Source organism: Temnothorax longispinosus, chromosome 9 (assembly GCF_030848805.1).
Source record: "Temnothorax longispinosus isolate EJ_2023e chromosome 9, Tlon_JGU_v1, whole genome shotgun sequence".
In the NCBI taxonomy this organism is placed as follows: domain Eukaryota; kingdom Metazoa; phylum Arthropoda; class Insecta; order Hymenoptera; family Formicidae; genus Temnothorax; species Temnothorax longispinosus.
The window spans coordinates 2286005-2308964 of record NC_092366.1 but is presented as its reverse complement, the minus strand read 5'-3'; the positions used below and the strand labels follow the sequence as shown (position 1 = coordinate 2308964).

At 37.0% G+C, this 22960-nt stretch overlaps 2 protein-coding genes across 2 annotated transcripts in view; both read left to right on the top strand.

Annotated features, from left to right (window-relative positions):
- LOC139819494 (uncharacterized) overlaps window positions 1-13485 on the top strand; it is a 76026-nt gene extending 62541 nt beyond the window's left edge. Inside the window, exons 5-9 of the mRNA XM_071788860.1 lie at window positions 6278-6435; window positions 6737-6871; window positions 7682-7872; window positions 9898-10119; window positions 10937-13485. Coding sequence (XP_071644961.1) covers window positions 6278-6435; window positions 6737-6871; window positions 7682-7872; window positions 9898-10119; window positions 10937-11032 — 802 coding nt within the window. The 3' untranslated portion in view covers window positions 11033-13485. The remainder of the gene's footprint in view (window positions 1-6277; window positions 6436-6736; window positions 6872-7681; window positions 7873-9897; window positions 10120-10936) is intronic.
- A 5429-nt stretch (window positions 13486-18914) lies between these two features.
- LOC139819131 (uncharacterized) lies at window positions 18915-21567 on the top strand. The gene has a single exon (XM_071788320.1). It carries the CDS (start codon window positions 18945-18947, stop codon window positions 20487-20489), a length of 1545 nt encoding a protein of 514 aa, XP_071644421.1. The 5' UTR covers window positions 18915-18944; the 3' UTR covers window positions 20490-21567.
- Window positions 21568-22960: the final 1393 nt, after the last annotated feature.

The window sequence follows — 22960 nt, the reverse complement described above, 5'->3', positions numbered from 1 at the left end:
CGATGAAATGCGGTGGGCGGAAGAAGAGGATGTAATGCAAAATCGATCGTGACAACATTGCTTCTATGCGTACAGATATGTATCGGAATTACACGCGCGCGTATACACGTTTCCCTTAAATCATCCCTTATTCATCTCTACTACTTTATATTAACTTTCTAATGGTAACGTTGGGGTCGGGTGCGACCGCACGGCATCGTCTATTTTACAGTTTTTTGTTTTACTGCAATTATTTAAAGTCAGTTAATAAATTTTATTGTATATTCTTTTTCATATAAAGAAACAGAGGAAAAAGTTTTATGTTATTATTTACTTCTTTCACCCATTTTGTACATTGATTAAATATGTTCTGAAAAACCGCCTTGCCATTTGAGAGTTAATAACTTTTACATCTTATTCACATATATCATTTGTCGCAAATTTCACCATCATGAGAGTAGGTAACTTAATTTATTTGCTTCAAGTCTTTTAAGTCTTTTACAGTTTAAATATTTAAATATTATTTACAAAAATCGAGGACATTTAGATATGATGTTTGCATGAGATATTAGAAAGTATTCAGTTATTTGTCAAGAGCCAAGTGGTAATCGTAAGTGAATCGACTGGAGGAAAATGCAAGGAAGAAATAAGAAGGAATCAAAGTTGAGAGAATATAATTAAATTGAAACGTATAAATAACGTTATTTTATAATAATGAGATAACTTCAATTCGCGTTCTGGAATATAAAATTTTCAAGATGCAGGAAAAGACATGAAAATTTGATGTTAATCGATTTGTTGCTACATTTACTTTTAGAACGTTTTATATTTAGTTCGCTAACGTTTACTAATAAATGAAACATTTTTTATCTCGAATTAGAGAGCTTACAAGTGAAGTTGCTATAAAATATTACACGATAATGTTCAGAATGTACAAATTTAATTAGCACAGTTCGCAAGTTGTCAGTTGACTAAGTTTGCATTTGCAATGCAATTATTAATTCAAACATAGATATTTCCACTAATAGAGAAGACGTAGCTTACAAAAACGGAAACGGAGACGTGACGAGTGGGGAATCCGTAAGATACGAATCACGGGGAAATTTGAAAAGAGAAAAAGAGAAGCGCGGACGACGGCGAGGAAGAAAAGGTGGAAGAACACGTCGCGCCGCCACCGCGTGATTTGTGGAAAACAAATAATTGTCAGAGGTGTCAATCACAGCGCTCGTTGGCCGCCGTTCGTCCGAGGGTTAGCCCCCGTGATGAAAATCCGCCGATTTATTGGCCCGACCTTCTTTAGGCTCGTCTTCGAAACGTCACCGTTGTCCGTCCTGCCTGAATTCTTCGTTTTGCTCGGATTTTCTCGGCTGAGTTTAAATTTAGATTGGAAAATGTGTTCGTTCTTTTAAATGAAATTTAACGGCAAACGCGGAAATTAAAATGGATCGTCATGAGAGACGCTATTTCACGTGTATCCTACTGTCTTAATAAGATCATTAATTCTTCAAATTCTTCGCGGGTATTTTGATCCGTCGCAAGCTGGACCGGAACATCGTTCAAATATAATCGCGAAATGTCACTTGCAAAATGCAACCTTTTACAAATATAACAAACGAGACGATTCTTGGACGATTTTACAATGCGTTTGTCATTATTGTCGTTATCATTCCGCCGCTATTACATTTATTTATCGCTTCGCCACGTATTTGTTGCAACGCTGCCATTAGTTGCCCGTCACTCGTAAAAAAGGTCGCACGCGGGTAAAAAAATGTCAGAATGAAGTGGAAGAGTGGATAGCGGGCGCGGGGAGGGGGGGTGGGATTGGAGAGTTACGAATGGCCTCGTTATGGTATAGAATTATGACGTCGGTTATGAGAGACGCAATAATTGCGGGAAAACGCCGACCTGGCCACCGACAGAAATATTATTTATGGCTTCGAGGGGATGAGCGGAAATCGTGATACTTGCGATAGTAAAATATGGCCGGCTGGTTTTGTCCGCGCCGCGAGCGTACCTTGTGACGATGTCTTGACGCATTCCGATAAAAAAATGCATGATTCATCGACGTTAGATCGGGGGGAAGATGAAGAATGAGAAACAATGCGCAGCGGCGATGCTGCTGCTTTATTGCATCAACGATCTTTCGGATCCTCGATTTATCAGCAATCCTAACGCTTTGCTCCTTCGACTCTCGTTCAAGTTATGCTAATTTCCTTAGACTCCGCGCGACGGTAATACGTAATACTCGGTTTTAAGGATCGTTTACGTTTCCGGCGGATGTACACGTGTAGGGCGTTTGTGACCGCGAGCGGACACGCGTCATCTAATTCGATTTACATATGGTGTACATTATTTATATTTAATTTATATGGCCACGGCGCACAATCCGCTCGAGAGTGGGAGAAGGGGCTCGGCGCCTTTTGTAGTAACACGGTAAGCCTATTAGCTCGCTCGTCCGTCTGTACATCCGTGGCGCGTGTGACAGCTTGCCGCGCCGAATGAATTTTAATGAAATCCAGTGGGTTAGAGGGAGCGCGCGCGCGCGCGAGTCCGGCCCCCGGCCAACTACCCCCGGCTGAATTTATCCGACAAATTCTCCCTCCGCGTTGTCTAATCTGAATACATGCATATCCGAGAGCCGCCGCCGTATAAAGTGGAGACGCGACGACGTGGACGGCCGGGCGTCGGCGTCGTTTTTCGGCGGGCACGTCGCGTCGTCCCCCGGACCGAGATTGAGCGCCGCTCGATTAAACAGTATGGAATCTAAAATAACATGGAATATTATATACAGCGAGATTGGATGTTCCGCGCGTATACCGTTTCCGAGGTTTTTGCGAGGTTTGAATTCACGGGATCTGGCTTTACGATTCGAGCTGTGATAAATTAAATTATACGGTTACATTATTCCGTCGTGTTAAGAAATTCGAGATGGTAGAAATTACTTACGCGAGAATAAGAACAATTCGTGTTCGATACTAACCTACTTGCGTCTATTACGGCAATTAGAAGCCTTACTTATACTCAAAATAGACAGATGTCTGGTATCGTAACGTTGATGCAACTGAACTTATATTACGTACGCGAGAATGACCCAGATTTATTGTCAATCGACTCGACATTTATCCGATTTGGAAGACCGCGAGAAAATTATTTAAGGCTTCTGAAATTCTCCGCGCGAAAAGAGATGCTAATTGAAATTATAAGGTTAAGTTATTATTGTATCGTCAAGTGAAAGAAGCTTCAGTAAAATCCTTTTTTAAAATGTCTAATTTCTGATCGGTCGAATGTGTATTTAAATATGCCCGCAATATTTGAAATCTATATTAATTTATAAAAGCGAGAAGCTTATCTTATAAAGATTGTCGAGTAACCCACTGGTAAGAGAACAGCTGACTTGGCTGATAATTGGATGGTACTTCGGGAAGTGTTAAAACTGTCGAAACACCCTGGCGAAGAACCTCGAACAACGTCGAAGATGATGTCTCGTAAGTTTTTTCCCCATCCCTGCCCGATCATCCCTTTTCGCCTGTCGCGATCCTCTGCTATTATTCGCGACTGCGAAGAAGAGAGCAAAACTCGTTTTAAAAGAACTTTTAACAATGCCAAGGAGGCACGAATTCGCGCGCACTCCTATACCCCCTTTACCGGTTTAATCCTTAAATAACACTGTTGTAAGTTTCTCACGGATTCTTGATGTTGTATCCATCAAGAAAGAATGGAAAAAAATCCTGTAAAGTATATTACAAAATCTAATTCGTTAAAACCTGAAATATGAATCATCAAAGTTATAAAAATGTAAAGTTCAGAATAAAATGTATAAAATAATACGGCATAAAGCCGAAATAATAAAATATTGTAGTATGTCACAAAAGTGCGCTGTCAGATTTCCAATGACATTTTTAATTTTTTCAGATTTTCATTTCGTTTGATATTCACCGGAAAATCAAACGTTAAAATTTTCCAGTGAATAGGAATCGGCAGTGCCCGATAACAACGACGTGAGCATTGGCATATGTCAGTAACATGATATTTTTATTGTCAGGATTCAGACTTTACCGTTGTTTGCGTGGGAGGCGTTGAGATCGGCTACGAAACTGATACAACAATAACAATGGAGAACTAAATATATCGATTACTTTTCTGCGCATTGTTGTGATACGATTGAATTGCTTTATACGTACATAGCGGGGTGTATATCTGATTTCAGCAAATACCGCGCAGCGAAAGCAACTTCCGATTCCTATTCATTATGTACTTAATGTCGAGACACTGCCGAGTCGCCTGTAATACATAAACGAATAAGAAATTCAACAATAAAAATATCTTTCAAATAAATGTGTACGCTTTTCTTTTCTCATTTATTTATTTACGATCTGTGAGCTTCATGCTTCTATATTTAACTTTTCGCTTACGTCGAGCAGTTTTGATATTTTTTAAATATAAAACGGACAGATCGTACTTTATGGATCGTGTTTTAATACAAGTATTTAAAGGGAGAAATATCTCACAAGCACATTGTGTAATCGTGCGACACGTATGCGCGAGATCGAGTGAGCGATGAGTCTCATATCGACAATTTTATATTTAGCGGTTAAATATACCTACATCAAGGCGCGTGATTGATGATGATTTAAAACGAGCAGAAAACAAAGTATAATGCAAAGAGAAGACAACAAAGAAAATATAACCTGAGAACAAACTGATGCAGTAGATTTTAATCATCGCATACTCGGGAATAACGAAATTAAATCGTCCTAAATTTCTGCATAAAACTGGTTTGTCCAATTTCGAAGAAAGGCGACGTGGCGGCATTCCTTTTTTTTTGGAGAGAATTTTTCAAAACGATATATTTCGGGCATTGTGAATCCAATCAAAAGTACGCGTGCGCCTCGTAGTAAAAAGGAGCGCAAACGGAGGCAATTTGCAAGCTTGCATCTCCGGTATTTATGGCAAGCGGCAGTTCTGACATCGTAAAATCGCACGCGTATATTCCGCATTGTATTCCCGTAAAGCGAAACTCCGCTCGAGCGAAATTCATCCGCCGCGATATGACCCTCGATATTCACAATTTGCATGTCGCAGTAAGAATATCATGTGCCCCTCGTTACCGTTCACCGATTGCGGCTAATGGACTACGAGCGTACGCGGCTCGCTATTATTGTAATAGAATAATTATCATCGCGCTGTTCGAAAGATCGTTCGCGTGGGAACGATTCGCGAAACTTTTCCGAAAACGATTTCAATTACACGGTGTAATTAACGTGACGTTTTTGCATTTTTATTATGCGCGAGATATCGATTCTTCTCTCGTTATTGTAACGATATGCATTTTGTATTGGCTCGCCGAAGTCACGCACCGTTGAAGGAAAAATCTCGAGGTAATTCGATCTTAATTCGCGCGGGAACCGCATTACCGGATACATCCTGAATTATTCAAATCTAATTTATTTTACCGCGTGCTCCCACCTTCGAAGTTTTAAAGCAACAATCGCTTTAGCCTCCCTTAAAGCTGACGCCTCCAATTCCGGCAAAATTCTTCGCTTGATAATGGTAATTAGTTAAAACATTGTGGACAACTTTTGTATAATTATATATACCATAATTTATTAATAATATAATTATTTCAAGGAGACAATAGTTGAACATTAATTTTTATTTGGTTGTTTACAAGAGACTACAATTTGTTCACACTGTTCTTATTCAAATAAAATGTTTAAGAAGTAAGGAGAAGGGGAGAGAAGAGCGAAGTGTTATGAGAGGAATTACAGTTTTTTCTACAAAAAAAATAAAATAACGAAATAAAAATGACACGCAACACCGTTGCGGCGTGTTACATACTGGCGACAAAGGGAAGTCTTTTAAAGAAGTTCTCGTTGCCGGGATCTCGCGATTCTGTAAAATGCATTTAATGCCGCACATTTATTCCACCGTGTACCCAAATGTATTCAAGGAAATGCTCTCGTTTGCAGAGCGGCTTATACAGTTGTTCATTTGCGACGTTGTCAATGTAGAGTATCATGGACTGTTATTTAATTGTGAAACATCAAAGAGAAGAATAGTAATATAGACATATAATATTAGATTTCAAAGTATAAAGACTAAAAGAGCGAGTAACAATGGGGTAAAAGGCATCTAGCGCCGTAAAGCGAGATTGAGAGATTGAGAGATTGAGAGAGAGAGAGAGAGAGAGAGAGAGAGAGGGGGAGGGGGGAGAGAATGTGTGTATATGTGTGGATGTACGCAAATCTGACGTAATGTATACACTAATGTATTTTGCAAAACATCCTTCTGCTTGCAGTTACTACGCGTCGACCGCGTTTCCGCCGCGCTTAGCACCGCCGTTGAAGCGGCCGCGCTTGATGCCACCGACACGAGCGCAGCATCCGAAGCTACAGAAACAACAATCGATGGCAAACACCGGCACGATACCCGACTTGAATCAACTTAAAGTGTACAGTAAGTGTCGCGTTCGAGACGGTACAACGTTTTCATTATCCGCGATGTACTTTGCCTCCTCTTCTTTATTTTAAGATCAAATATTTGGATCTGCTAAGGTGAATTGGTGTGAATTTAGTTATCCCAATATATCTTTTTTTTCGTAAAAAAAATCATGCATAGGTACATAGTTCAATTGTGATTAATTTATGTTACTGTTATTATGCTTATATTCTCCAAGTTTATAAGTTACCTCCTCGTAACACGGTCCCAAAGCCTTGTCGTGCAATGAAGGCTGGGTTTAATTGAAGGTATGTCGTAGGCAATCCAGATATACTGATCTGCGGCAACTGCAGGGAGATGTTCACGGAACTCGGGGAGCTGTTGGAGCACAAGCGGAACTACTGCAAGCTGCGGTTCACATGTAAATGTCACACCTTCAACGGAGCCGCCCCAAGTATGTACTCGAAATAAACTTCGAGGCGCCTCCTTCCGGTACGTAAACGCGCTCCAAATCCCACCGGGAAGATCCAGAATTAATAATTGCCCATCGCCCATCATTTTAATCTGCGATTATTCTCGTCGATCATAATTAATGGCTCGATCATTTTTTTTCTGCAATGTCGTTGTGCCGTTCAATTAAAATCTTATATCCTATTTAAATTGAAACAGATTACTTACATTCATTATATTTGGTATTAATTGGTTGACGTAATATTAACTGATGACAAATTTATGTCTTTTTGCACGGCGAATTAAATTACACAAACAAGATCAGCACCGCATAAAATCCTGTACATCATGTTCCGTTAAAATTAACGTATTAAATGAGCGTGTTGTGTCATATTGCGTTATTGTAAATGAAATAATTTCAGATATTGCATTTCTATTTAAAAAAATCAATTTGTTATATTGTACAAGTTCCATTTTCCTTACGGCGGCTCGAATTATGTTGTTGAATCAAAAGAGGACAAAATGAGACAAAATTAATGAAAAATTGATTTGAGTTTTGACCCAAATTCAATTTATATAGAGATAATTTTTGCTATGCGTGCAAACAATTTAGATGTACTAACAGATGTATTATGTTCTTGCTTCAAAATTTGCGTAAAAATCCATTAAGTAATCTCATATTTATCTGTCGCACATGTTATTGTTTCGAGAAATCAGTTTCTAAATTTTGTCTTATTTTGTTCTCACTGTGGCTCACTGTGTGACATCACAACTGTGTCTCTTTAGTTTATTTATTAAAATCTCGCGCAAACAGGAGACTCGACGGCGGCGTTGCTCTGCGTCCTCTGCAAGTTATCCTTTCCAAGTGCTTGGGAATTGATGGTCCATGCCCAGGCAGCTCACATGATCAACATTTACGAGCTGGGCACAAGAGCGCCGAGCCCGTCACGGAGCCCCAGCCTTGACCAGCCGAAAGAGTCGTCGCCTTCCCCGCAGGATTTCCAGGTTAATTCTCACTCCTCTTACGTCCTGTCTGAGATTTATTATTTACGCCGGCGTCATGCAGCAATATTTTACAAAATTGCGCAGTCTGAACTGAAGAATTAATAGTTTCCGCCTCTCGAGAAGGGCGAAGGGTGGAACGAACGGCTAAGAGGGGAGCTCGCAGTCCACCCTCGAGACAAAGTGATTCAAAGTAAAAGACATTTCACACTTTGATCGCTGAATGTCTATTTTATTTTTTATTTGTAATTAGATTACTCTGCCTGGTAATTATAGTGGAGTTCTTTAACAATTACACATTTAATAATGTAATGTGATATGTTTCAGTCGGTTGATACACACACACACATATTGACTTACAAGTTTCTTTTTTTCTCATATTTAATATATTTGTCAGCAACTAATTAACAAATATCCGGAATTGTTTTATCGTCGCGCACGTATTTTTCGAGTAATTAAAATATGAGATTAACAGAAATATTTGACTCGTCCCGTAGATATACCTAATTATCCAGCCTGGCGACGGCCGGATCATTTAAATAAGTAATATTCTCTCACTTTCATTAATTAATTTGCGTTTCATTACCAGCCCACGATTAAATTGCGCTGTAATATTGGAGATCTTATGTTATCGATAATGCAACCCGCATTGGTGAGCCATGCTCCAAAGTTTTTTTTCACACGAGATATTTTATATCTATATATTTTTAAGCTTATCTATTTCTCGTGAACTCTCAAATATAATAAATAGACTTCAGCGTTTTCGGGATTCTTTACTTTGGATAGTAAAGGATGTCCAGTTTCTAAAATGTGTCCCGGAATTATTCTCTATTTCCTTAATTATGATTTGATTTGCTCAAATAACGTCGATCTGTATGCAATAAGTAGGTCACCAGTATCGAAACTCAATCGTATATAAAAAGACCAGTTTCGCCGCGCAGCTCATTTCAACGCGCCGTCTCCTTCTCTCTCTCTCTTTCTCTCTTTTCGTTTCTGGCAAAACGAGAGACGTAGTCTTCCGTCACATTTATCGGAGCGTTGTCGCGAAGAGATCCGAGGCGGCAACAAAGAGGCATCGCGACGATACGCGTCGTCTGAGACACGAGATATATCCGTGGACGACGATGCAGACAGCCTTCTCGACAATGCTTGACGTGCACGATTTTCACGAAGTTGTATAGAACCGGAGTAAAGGTGGAAGAGGGAGGGGGGGCGAGGGGAGAGTACGCGCTTGCACTCGGCAAAAGCAACCCCAGTGACCGACGCGAAACACGTCGATTCCATCGAGGCTAACTCTGGGGTTGACGTATCGACAGAGAAACATATGACGAAGTAATATTTTTCCGCGCCCCCTCGGGTGATGGCATTTTCCCGCCACTCGCTCACCATCTCTCCCCTTAACAGTTTTCCCATCGACAGATAGCAAAACCGAAAATTGTACTTTTGATGTTAAATATCGCGGAAACTATATTCGTTCCTAGGAATATCTACTCTAAATACATTTTTTGTACGGAATAACAGGATAAAGGATTTTTCATTTAACGATGTTTTTCTTGTCTTTTCACGTATTAACGGTAGCACATTGTTATTGAAAAATGTGTTATGTCAAGGTAAAAAGTTGGCCCGTTTGGAAAAGAATATAGAGAAAGTACGAAATTGTAGTGGCATTTGATGATTAATCAATGTCTGATCCAAATGTATACTTCTGTCAATTGCATCAAGTCTTTTTAATAAATGCTGCTATTTAAAGTATGTATAAGGTGCTAAATTTTAGAATTGAGAAAGAAACGGGATGTGAAATTTTTCAGAAGACACAGTCGCTAATGTTAATCACAACATGTCGCTTATTAATAAATGAACACGCGCAATACAATATGATAACGTTGCTGCAATTTTCTGTCATGACTCGTAACCATAGACAGCTTCTTGCAAGGATAAATGATTCCGACGCGAGTACCTTCGTTAATCAATTCCCCTGTCCGCGATAATCTCGCGTAACGGTATTGATCTATATGGAATCTATGACAGGAAATCAAGGCTACGGATTGCGAAGAGCGCGTGGAGGAGGAGGAACTTGATGGACACGAGTTAATACCGTCCCCCGACAGTGGCAAGTCAACGGACAACGAAGCGGCTCTGTCGCCGATCAAGATTCGATCTGACGTTAACGGGTTGGATCACGAAGATTGCGACGAATTGATCCACGTCGAGAACACCACGCAGGCGTGCATCATGCATACTCTCAGCATTGTAAGTCTTCAGTTCTCTTCTATTTTGCATCTGAAAAACAAGCATTAAGTACATGAATGATATATGTATAAATATGAAAAAATTATTGATAATGGCTGAAGCGATGAAAAAAATAGCTTTTGAATGTTCCATTGCCGAAAGTTTTATATAAATAAATAATATCTTATGCAAGCAAACATTTTAAAAGTATATTAATTGGAAAGAACATTTTCTAATTAATATGTTTTCGAAGTCGTATCGTACTGCCTTAGTATTATTTCTCTCTTTTCGGTTTTCTTTTTATTCTATTATAATATGAATAAAAGTAAGAAATCTGTGAAATAAGGAATGGGAGATAAAAGATAGACGCGTACGATTCTCTGTCACGACGCACAGTCGGGAGCGACACGATGACAGAAATACCGACTTACACTACGTGTCGTAAGGACCGTAAAGAGCGTAAAGATCGTAAGAGAACTAGCATAGTGGCACTAATGACTGACGTCGCTCTCGCCACGCAGCAGTTAAAAGCAGTCATCCACGATAGAGAATCGTTCTTCTTGGGTGCATATTAACAGGAGCGTCATAAATCGACGTTGTCGGCGCCAACGACGACTACGACAATGCCAGCGACAGTGATGTCGGCGTCGCGGTATCTTTTTTTTTTTTTTTTCATGCGCGATAAATCGTACCGTTCTGATTGCCGCTAACGACCACGGATAAATTACAGTCATCGAAATCTTGAATTTTTGCAATATGTAAACTCAATCACAGTTTTCAAAATCGATATTCTCTAGGCCATTATTGAAATTATTTTTGCATAATTCTGTTGTTACAGGACTCGTCCTTGGAGCTGAATTCTGACACGAACTCGAGGACAACTTCTGGAACGGTGATGGCCTTGACCAACGGTTCATTATCGGCGAAGGAATAAATGAGAGAAAAAGAGAAAAAAAAAATATTAAAAGGAAAAATAAAAAGAGAATATTCATCGGAACGGTCTTCCCCGGCCAACCAACGAGACATATCGATCTCCTTTAAGGATAACGCACCCGTTTGTATATAGCTTAATTGCCTAACAAATTATATTCAGGATCGTTAGATCCCGTGGTCTATGCCGGCTGATCGGATATCGGTCATCTTCCCAAAAGAAGAAAAAAAAATATCAGTATCATTCTGGACTTTTTACGCACTTGCAATTCCACTTCAAACTTTAATTGAAAGCTAATCCAAATGGAAGCAAAATATTATAGGAAATCGGATTGAGTTTAATTATTTGCATTGGATATATTATTTTTTGGAAAAATATTAATTAAATTGCGAATTTCTCAATTTTTACGTGCATGTTCCACTCATTAAACTGTAGATTTTATTTATTAAAATTGCATGGAATTCTTTTTAAATACCAGAATATTTTTAGATCTGATATTTGAATTTCTTATATCATTCTGAATTTTGTGACTTATAAATTTTAAAATTTTTAGTTTTTTATATCATGAAAAACGTTTTATATTAAAAATTTAATATTTTTAATATTCACAGCTTCTATCTACATAAGAGCTTTAAAACATTACCATTCATCCTGAAGGCATTAAGTTATTAAAGTTTTAAATTTTCAGATTCATAAATATTGTATTATTGATTATCGTTTTGTTACTATTGAATAACGCTTCTAAATGTCTGAAATTTATCAACCACGAGATTTCAAATTCACATAACGCAATTGTAAATCACAGATAATTTTATATTTAGAAAATTGTATACACAATATAAGTTTATTATTATTCAACTATATAAAATCAAGTGCTTTTGTCATCTTGGTGGCAAAAATATTGAAGATAAGAATATTTGTGGACAACATATTAGCCAAAACGAATCATTAATGGATTTAATATCTCTAGAAATCCTAAAAATTATTTATTTATTAGTTATTTCCAGCGAGAATTAATTTCTTCAACAAATATTGTAACATTATTAATATCGGATATAAATAATCCTTGAATATTGGCAAAGTTGTTTGTTAAGAAAATAAAGAAACGTCTTATACCTTCCTTTCCATAGCGATCGCACATGCGTGTAGATTAAAAATATAGATTGTCAAGATTTAATTATTTATGAAAGAACATATCTCCCGATAAACAATGTGATGTCGATGGCGAATTAATAACTGAATTATAATACGAATTTAAACTTCGATCATTATTAAAACGGCAGGTCCATTTCTCTGCTGTTACCTGCTCCGTTCCGATTTACTTTCATTTGGAGATTCTTAATCAATCATACTACACACGATTTAAATAATTGTTATCTATTTTAAGAAGGAAACGTAGCATAGAGAAAGCGAGAGAAGAGAGGAGGCTTTGTTGGCGGCTGTTATACAAATTCTATGTTATTACAATTCTATATTATATGTTTATTGACTTTACTTATAAATACATAAATCCGTATAAATCTATCTATATATACAATTCTATATATATACAAATAATTTTAAACAATTTAAATAATTATTTTAATGTAGCAGTTTAAGTAGCCATAAAATCACAAATTTATATAAATTTACCATTATATGTTTAGAAGTCTATATATTTACTAATTTTTTGGCACTTTATTGTATGTAACTTTTCACTTTGAATTGTATTTAATATTTATGTAATTCTTGATTTATAAACGTGAGTATGAATCAAAAAACAGTTACATGTGCATACGAATGTGAAGTAAATTATCTCTTCTTTTCAGGAGAATGTAACATATTTCATTTTCAATCAATTTATTGTCTTTAATGTTTTACTGTTGTGACTTTCCACTGACAATTCCCGTAATTTATGCATATCAAAAATCCAATAATCTAGATATAGGGTGACCCTCGAATAACACAGTACTTGAATTGCACGAAGTCTGGAATAGCACGATAAAAAATTGTGACAATTTTATTTATTTTTCAAAAGTTTTTTGTTTGTTTGTTAAATAATCCTTTGGAACTAAATGCCCAATTTTATATGGCTCTGAAGTGTACGGTTTTCAATAGCATGGAACGTAATCTTCAAAATTGTATGAATCCTAAGTCTATCGAATAAGAAAAACCGAAACCAATTAATCGTGTCGTTCAAGGGTTACCTGTCACAATATTATTTTTTTATACAGCCTGCACAATTCGTAAATAAAACGCAATCACGAGAAAATAAAGATATCGACAGCCGGAAAAAAAATCGGTCAAGCTTTTATCGAGGCCTGACGCGCTTCTCTTCCTGCGTTTTTTTCTCTGTAAAACAAGATATTTATTACACGACTAGATGGTAGCGACGAGAGTTATTTGTTTATAGCCCCATATATAAACAATGTTTTATGGATCATTAATGTCTAAATAAAATATATTACGTCTTTTAAGTCGTCTTTTCGATCTTGTCCTTCCTCCACTCCCTTTACATAATATTTACGTGATTTAACAAATTGACGTCTTACAAATTTTGATCGTGATAATCTTTATTTAGTACGTGAACGTTTATTTTTTAATTTAGTATTTACTAACGCGGCATTTCAATAATTAGATATTAATTAATAGAAACGTATGACGAGTAGAAATGTTTATTTAGCTTGTAATAAGTAATTAGCAAACAGTCTCTCATTAGAACTAGTTTTTAACGACATGCCAAAGGGCAAGGAATTTCACGGTTCTTGGCACGTTCATCCCTTCAAGCGGCGCCTAATTACTACGAGGTACAACGTAGCATCGCCAGGCATTACGGCGCTTTCCGCGGTTATTCAACTGTACTAAGAGGCTCGTTACAAAGATTTTCACCGTCTTGCTGACCCCTTGACGTTACGTGTAAACAAGTTTGCTATTTCTTCAATTAATGATCGAACTCGAATTCTGCAAGTGTTAAAAATTTCTCCGACTTAACAGTTTCATCGATCAGCAACATTTTAGTTTTTTTTTTAAATATATAATAAAAATAAGAAGATTATATTACGAAATAATCTATGGAAGATATTTGACGGGGTTCACGTCACTCCCGTATCTATTTTCCACCTAGTGCGAAGCACTTTAATAAGCGCTTTTACGCCCGTCCGATATGGCGGAGTTTATCCTCGCGCGTACCTAAGCGATAATGGAGGATTCACAAAACATTCAACATATCCTCCTAGTAGATATCGGATGTCGCGTAGGTTGACTGTTACGTATTGCGAAATCGCGTAAACCATTAAACGGGAAAGACGTCGAGAGATGGAGAAGCGCTTATCACGCAAGAAACGCGGCCAAAAACCAACGGCCGACTTACTTTTGTCCATGTCTCTTTAGAAACATGATTCGTCCGTATTGCAACGTTTGTAACTTGTATCATTAAGACTGCGACTGCGTTATGGGAACAGGTAAGTTATTCCGCCCCCTTTTTGGAGAGCGCAGCGCTTATACTTGCGCTGGAAACAGCACCAAGGAAAATTTCTATAATAAATGAAACTTTTGGAATTGCAATTTCGCAATTCTTGGAGTTTTGACTCGCGCTCGTCACCTCTCAGCTAATTATATTCTCCCGCTGTTCCTCTCACTTTAAAGAGTTTAGAATTTTCCACTCTCTCAGACAAAATTCTATTAGGAATTCTTGGAATCGCGGTGCTTGCAATTTTAATTAGCCTCGTCTTTTTTTTTTGTTGATTTCGTCCCGCTGATACTTTGCCGACTTGTTCTTTATCGACTTCTCCTTTCTCCCTTATTCTCTGCTCCGCTCTCCGCTAGATGACAACACTTCGCGGAGAATTGTGTACAAAGAAACGCAAGAATGAGGATGCTGTAACTATAACGTACAATATAAAAGATCTTTATACAATTGTATTCGTAGTTTTATATCTGTCTGTATAAAAAAGAAATACTGTCTTACAGTCTTCTTAACTTATTCTTTATATCGATTCTTTTTTCTCCTTTCTCTGCTTCGCTAGATGACAGCACTTCGTAGAGAAACGCAATGAAGATAATAATAAAAAGACTTACTTATAAAACACTATAAAGCGCAATAAAAAGATTTTTATGTTTATATAGAGCTTTATTCACAATTTTATACAATTTATCTGTATAAAGAATCTCAATAAAGAGATACTATCTTATAGCCGATCAAATTCAATAAAGGCTTAACTTTATTGCAACGGTTTCACAAAGTGTTGCAATGAGGTGATTTTCAACTATAAGTTATAATTAAATTATAATTAAAATTTTACTAGAATTAATCAAGAACAAATAAATTAAAAATAAGATTTTGTTACTACTATATTTGAATATTAATATTTTAGAAATTAATTTATACACAGATACATGTTCATAGAAAAAACGCCGCCAAATTAACCAAATTTACAATGCTTGCCAGCTCAATTTAGCATCATCTACATGTATCTACATGCATATCTGCGTGTCTATAACATTCGGCGATAAATTCAGAATTCAGGTATTTTGGCAATAACGGTCCGCGTTCTATTTCATTTTCGGTTATTGCGCTGCTTCGTTGACCGGCGCGACTGTTTATCATTCGGTACAGGCCTTACGGTTAAAAACGACGACGAGCAATTGTGAACGGTAGTTGACTCCGTGGTAGAGGGGTGGGCATGTTTCACCTGCGACAAACTGAACGGTATGCAGATATGGGAGCCCGGGTAAACCGACCGCCTGTGGACTACTGTGCGGTAGTAATCACAGTCACTCCGAACAGTCAACGACATCCGCGAGACCCACAGGTGGATAACAGGTACATTATTTATCGAAATTTACACTAACATTTCCCTCTCGGCCTTTCGCGTACGTGCTTTCGAATTAATGTATTCTGCCCTTCGCGCTATCTAAATATCAATAAACACCGCGTTGATACTTTATCATCGTTCAATTTGTTGGCGTAAAAAATTTTTTCCCTTTACTTAAATTTAAAAAAAACTGCACGGCGATCTCTGTGACTTAGCGATTCATTCTCGTCAAATTAAAAGATCTTATTATACGAAAAATTGCGAAAATTGCAACTTTACGATGCACAATGCGTCAATTACAGGGATTTATACATTTTTCAAATGCTATTATAGCATCGTGTTATTAACACAGTACGATACAACTTTGTAATAAATTTTTATGAACATAATGAATTCCAAATTATTGTCCAGTAGCATATTGAACAAAAGGGGGAGCTGCATAAGCCAATTAAAATGATATATACGAGAATTGAGTAAATTAAAATGCGACGAGATATTTAATCACGTTGCAATGTAGAGAAAATAATTATCGTGCATTTATATATTGGCAAAATAATTAAAGAATTAAATTTGCACTTAATATAAAGGTTTTGAATTTTAGCACAAATCGGTAATTATATCTTGTTTATACTTTGTGTGTGTAACAGAGATATAGTTATAATTTGGAGTAATTCATAATTACTACTATGTATCGTCTGTCCTAATTTAATATATTAAAATCTACTTTTTACGCTAATGTTAATTGAATAATTGAGAATAAATTCGTAAAAAAATAGAGAAACATTATTATAAATTTAAATCCAACAATAACATATTTTACTTCTCAAATATTTTTGCAATTAAATAGTTAATAGTTGGGTATATGCATTTCATATATAAAAAACCAATTATTTTATTTAATATTTAAAAACTAATGCAATATTCTTGTCATTATAATAAGCATTTTATTACAAAAAAATTTCTATAGTAAATTTAAATTTAAATTATTCAAAAATTGATTTTTAATTATACAATTTTTTAATCATATTAATATATTAATATTATATTTATATATAATTAAAATATTTTAATGTCATATCTTTTTTTATATTTGCATTGGACTTTACTCCGTTTTCCAAAATGGTATTGGATAAAAAGAGTATAATAAGATTTAAAATATTAAAAACTAAAATATATATGTACACGTATATATATACGTCAACATGTATTATTTATTGGAATGGAGCCACAAAGTTTACAAATTTATTTCATAAGTATTTGAAATCTGACTTCCTGTGTCTCCCTCTCTCTTTCTCTTTCTTTCTCCGTTTCTCCTTTCTTGAACATATCAGCCAAACCGTTAAAAAAGTGAGTTTCCCGCTATGCGCTTCGCGTTCTCCACGTTCCAATTTCCGCCGCGGTGGACATCAACGTCCAATTTCGTCGCAATTCGGTGTCCTGGCTCGTCGCGTGACCAATTAAAAGAAGATCCTTAATTGCGAGGCAGTCTCGTCTGTGTCTAACTGTAAACCGCGGGCATAACTGTGCGACGCCGCGCCGCGCGGCGGTAACGGCGCAAGATCCGTCATTCTGCGTTGGAGATTTGTTCCGCTATATCGCTGAAAATACCGACCTCCTGCTCGAGTCGACGACTCGCGTTTGCCGGTCGTTTGTTACCAATGCTCGCAACGTTAAGCGTGCCTATAACAGTGACGGAATGACTCGACACGTAACCGGAAACTGTCAACGCCAATAAAATCCTGTTCCGTGAAACACAGTACCGCGCGTTCTTCATTCGCGATCGCGAAGTCACGTTACTTCTTCGACAGGTCTGAGACCCCGTGCGTCGATATCTCCGAGATTATTCGCGCGAATCAAGTTCGAATTGTCTATCAGACATTACTTAAACACGAAGAACTTATTTAAAAAAAGGCAAAAAATGAGAAAAAATTACAAAATAAAATATAGTAAAGGTAAAACATATATTGAAGGGGGATAATTACATCTGGAACGCCACGCGTACAAATTCTTTTGTTGTCGTAATTTCGAACACGACAGCGTGAAGCATTGAACTTTCGTCGACGGAAATCTGACGCGATTTCGAGCCATGGTAAGCGTGCTCGGGCGAACAATCGTCCGGGCGGATCTATGCGAGTCGGCCGGAACTCGGTATAATGCCGCGGAAACGGCCTGGGAAATTATATTTGTCATGGAGAATCGGCCGTGTCTACATTGGAGGACGATTCGATGCGATCTTTGACCGTGCGGCGACCGGACGGAACGGTCATTGAATGTGTATTGCCGGCCCTTTTTTTTATTAGATCCAAAGCGTTGGATCGGTGGAAAGTTGCCGGTGACATTCACGGTTCGAAGTGGATGCTAACAATCAGACCGATACGCGCGAATGTCGGCTTCATTTTATAGAAAAGGAACGTATGAAAGTCCAATCTGATCTAAATCTGTATTAAATCGGTCGAACGTCCTACTAATTAGCACTCTATATTAATTTATTTTATTTTCAGTTTGTGCTGATTTAGTTTCGGCACTTTGTATTGCAAATAAATGAATCTACGCCATTTCGTGATACAGTATAATAATAAAAAAAGTATCTATAATATTCGGGCCAAGAATGTGTATGAAAAAATTGAGGATTTTATAATACCTCGCGGTGAAAGATTCGTTATCTTGGAGTACCAATAACGAGTAAACGATATATTCTATTAAAAATTATAATAAAGTTTTTATTGTCCTGAAATACATTAATATTATAATGGAAATTACGATATCTTTATTCAAAAATATTGTTCGTTTATATTTCATAAAATAATTATTATAATTAAGAATATTTTAACATGTAATTTAATACAATCAAAATTCAACAGAAGAGAAATCTTATATTTTTAAATACTTTGCTTTTATATAAATTGCACATTTTATATAACATAATTAATAAAAATATATATATCTATATATATAACTAATTGATTATCAATTTTTATATCATAAATATTACTTTATCATTATATCCCAACTTTATATAACAAAATGTTATAAAAAAAGGAATGCTTTTTTATTTTAATCTATACCGCAATATTTTCACGAAAAAGATACACGTATTAATGATCTTTGATGTTTAGACTACAATGCCGTACCTGTCGGTGATGTTTCCATTGATCTTCCTGCTGGCCGGAGTCAATGCAGCTGGCATCGGCGAAGCTTGGCAAGTTACGCCACATGTGAAATCAGTCTACACGGATCATCCGTTTCGATCACGATCGGACTCCTCGGCGTTCGAGGTTCGCACCGTAAGCGGAGTAGGTCGTCTGGCTTCGTTCGACGAAGCTCGAAATGTTCAGAAGCATCCGGAACTCACTACGCCGGGTTTCGTGGAGCCGAACATCCTTCCGGAAGCAGCCGAGGAAATTCTTCGCGAGAATAAGAACCTCGAGCAGTTCCGAAAACTTCTAGAGGACTCACCGTACGACAATGGCGAGGTTGAGGACGATGTCGTCAAAGGCGACGCCGTACCTATACAAAGGATTTTCCAGAAGACACTCATGATGAGAATTCTACACGCGGACAAGGGAGACGATGACAACAACGAGCAAGCCACGAGAGGGATCGTACAGCGTATTCGTAGGCAAGCGGAGAACGAGACGAGTATGGAGAAGATCTCGACGACGAAGAACGTGCGCGAGGCTCGGGTGAGCTCTCCCGAGACATGGTCGACCGCGGCGCAGCCGATCTCGGTGGAGTTCCGTCATCGTATCCCCTTAGATCAGGTGATCCAGCAGCAACAGGAGGAGGAGGAGGCCGCGGCTCTGTCCAGCATATATCGTAGGCATCAGGCACCCCGGGCGGACTTCGTGACGGGCCAGCATCATCGACGCTACCCGGACTATCGCGAGTCCAGGGACATGCCGATCACCAAGAACTACGACGACTACGATCAGATGTCCTGGTACAGGAACGCGATACGCGAGAGAGATTACGAGTATCCGTCGTATCGCCGTGGATACAGCTACCAATATCCCGATCGCTACAGGACGGAGAGGGATTATTACACGCGGTCGCCGAGCGAACAGTACTACGATCGTTACGATCGTTACCGAGAGGACAATCTCGATTTCTACAGGAGCCGACCCTCCGCGCCGAAACCCCGACGGATCATCTACTACGCTACCCTGCCGGAAATCGTGAGGAAACCGGTGGACCTGAGGAACTATCCGCGGTACGACGCGGGCGCGACCAGAGCACCGGTCACGCGGGACGGCGCCTACAAACGCGTGCCCGGCAACGTCGATCCCGGTAAGTATCGGTACAGACAATCGTATAGCGGTTACGATCCCTACATGAAGAGAGCGAGCTATTACGAACGTCCGTATGAATATCCCGAAGACGATTCACGACGCGTCAGAGTGCCAACCAAGGAGGACTTGAGGAACGACAGATTCGGAGGCGCGAATAACGAGCGGAAAGTGAGCAATCTCATAGCGATTAGGGACGAGTCGGGCAAGCTGCCCTGGCCGGTGCAAATCGGCACGGAGGTCAGCATCAAGGACGACGAGAGGATTCCCGGTCGTAAGATCTTCGGCGAGTCGAGCATCGGCTACGAGAGATTCCAAAGTGCACAGCTGCAGAAAGCGCCGGACGCGACAGGATCCAGCGAGCTCCAAAGCGACAATTAACGCGTTGAGGATTACATCCATTTGCATTTAAAAAAAATTAATTCTAGATTTACTTCTCGACGGACAACAATAGAAGCAATATTATCGAAATCATAAGTTTGCAAATGCAATTTTGGGAATGTAATATTTAGATGACATTCAAACAATGAATACATGGAAATAAATACATGATTTGGATACTAAAATATATAATTTAGAAATATATGATAATTCAAAAGAAAAATAAATAGTTATATTTAAAAAGTTTAAAAAGAGATGATAAAATTTAATTTTACTACTGCGATAAGTTTATTAAATATTTTGAGATGGCTTTTTAAAGAAAAAGGATTATCTCTTAGTAATACTTGAAATGCTGCAGGGTTTATTTTTACAGATATAGATATTTAATTTTAATAAGTGTTTGATATCGATTGTCAAGCGTTATCGTGAGATATCCTGAGACGGATTGTGACTATAAATTGTAAAATTTTAATATACGCAAATATAGCATTATTAAACATATAAAATAAGAAATCATTAAATCTCGATCGTTAATTGATTAAATTCTATCGTAGTTAGTTTCATTGTCAAAATAAAATGCAAAATCACACAATTAATTAACAATGTCATATATACACAGATATTATTTATTTAGATTTTGATATTATATATTACATATCAATTGTTAAACTCCAATTATCAAATATATTTTAATTTTTTATTTAAAAAATTACATAAAAACAGCACAATGCAAAGGGAAGTAATGGTTAACTAAATGCGTTGGGTATACAAATGATTTATTAGTTGAGCATTTCTTTCTTATACATTTAGATATTTTGATTCATGTAAGCTGATATCTATACTATTTGTATTTGTACTTATTAAAAACCTACGTTTGAATATCTTCAAGCAAAGTTTTTGAAGTACGAATCTCGGGAAAACAAATAGTCAATATGAAGTAAAAGTTTTTGATGTTAATGTCCTTTACTATGTCTCCTTTATATGTCTACAACCTGATTTATAATATAAAGATAAGTTTAGTAATATCTGCGAGATAAATAAATCGAAGAATTACTTAATACATGTATAAGACTAAAATACATTTATTTTATATTTTTAAGAATAAAGTTCCAGGATATTCAGTTTCTACTGAATTAACTAATTTATTTTATTTTAAATTTGTGTGTTACCAGATTTCTCTTTTAGAACTATTCCATTCAGTTCCTTAAATTGAAAAGCAATTTGTAAAGAAAAGGAGAAGTAATATATGATTACTATTATATATATATATATATATTTGTTCGATTTATCAAATAAGTTTAATGTATTATAAATATATACATATATAAAACAAAATTTATCATAACATCTCAATTTTCATTATTATTCGTTTAGGCAAGAATACCGTCTTCTGTATTTTTAAAACATAATTTTCATTAAATAGTGCAATAACAATAAGATACTGATAAAGTTTATTAAAATGTATTATACTTTAATCAATAATTCTCAACATTCGAAATTCGAAGAGTAGCTTTATTTACTAAATTTCAAAACAAATACATGTAAAAAATCGTTAAATTTTTATATTTACTTATTAAAAATATTTGTCTTTTTAAATTTATATATTATTTAATAACATTTTAAAAAGGATTAAATCGGTTTCGGGCATTAGCCACCTACGATCGATCATGTCTCTTCCGTTATTCTCGTTTACCGGAACTTATCTGCTGAACATGGAGACTTACCCACAGCAGCGTGTCTTTAACAGCACATCGTAAATGGATCGAGTTGATATCACTTGTGCGTTACCATAAGAGTTAAGTGCTTCAAACACGGTCTGTACGCTATTGCCCTCTGATGCAAGGCGTTGATGAACAATACGCATGTCATATTTCACGTTGATAAAGATGAGAGATTGCATTTAAATATCTGACAGGCATTTTTCACTGAATAAATTTATAAAACACCTGCACCAAACGTAAAATTAAATTGCATTCTTTAGACTAAATGTTTTATTATAAAACAGTCATAAAGAATTTCTTGGCAATTCATTTATTTTGAAAATAATTAACTATTTATATTTATATCGCATACAAATATCTCAATATTTAAATACAATATTGAAATTGAATTAAATTTTTCAGAAGAAAACTTTCCCTCTTAGCGTTATTAGCTTTTGCGATATTAACGAGAGAAAAGAAATTAGGTAGAACTTAATAGTTCGCTGTAAACCCGACATTATTTTCGAGGTTTCTTCGTCGTCACATTATACTGAAGAAAGTCAGAAATCGCGTCGGCCTCCTAATCGGCGGTATTATCGGGCATTATCGGGCCATATGGAATTTAGGCTTGGAAACAGTCCCGTGCAGGAAATTGCTAACGACCTAAACGTTTGGGGCGGCGCACTGGGACTGTAAGTCCCATGGCCCCAGTTGTGATGGATGGACCTTGGCCTACTCTATAATTTGAAGGCGTTTTATGTGTGGCCCTAA

Coding starts and splice junctions, on each gene's coding strand:
- LOC139819131 (XM_071788320.1), top strand. CDS start 18,945: ATGCCGTACCTGTCGGTGATGTTTCCATTGATCTTCCTGCTGGCCGGA.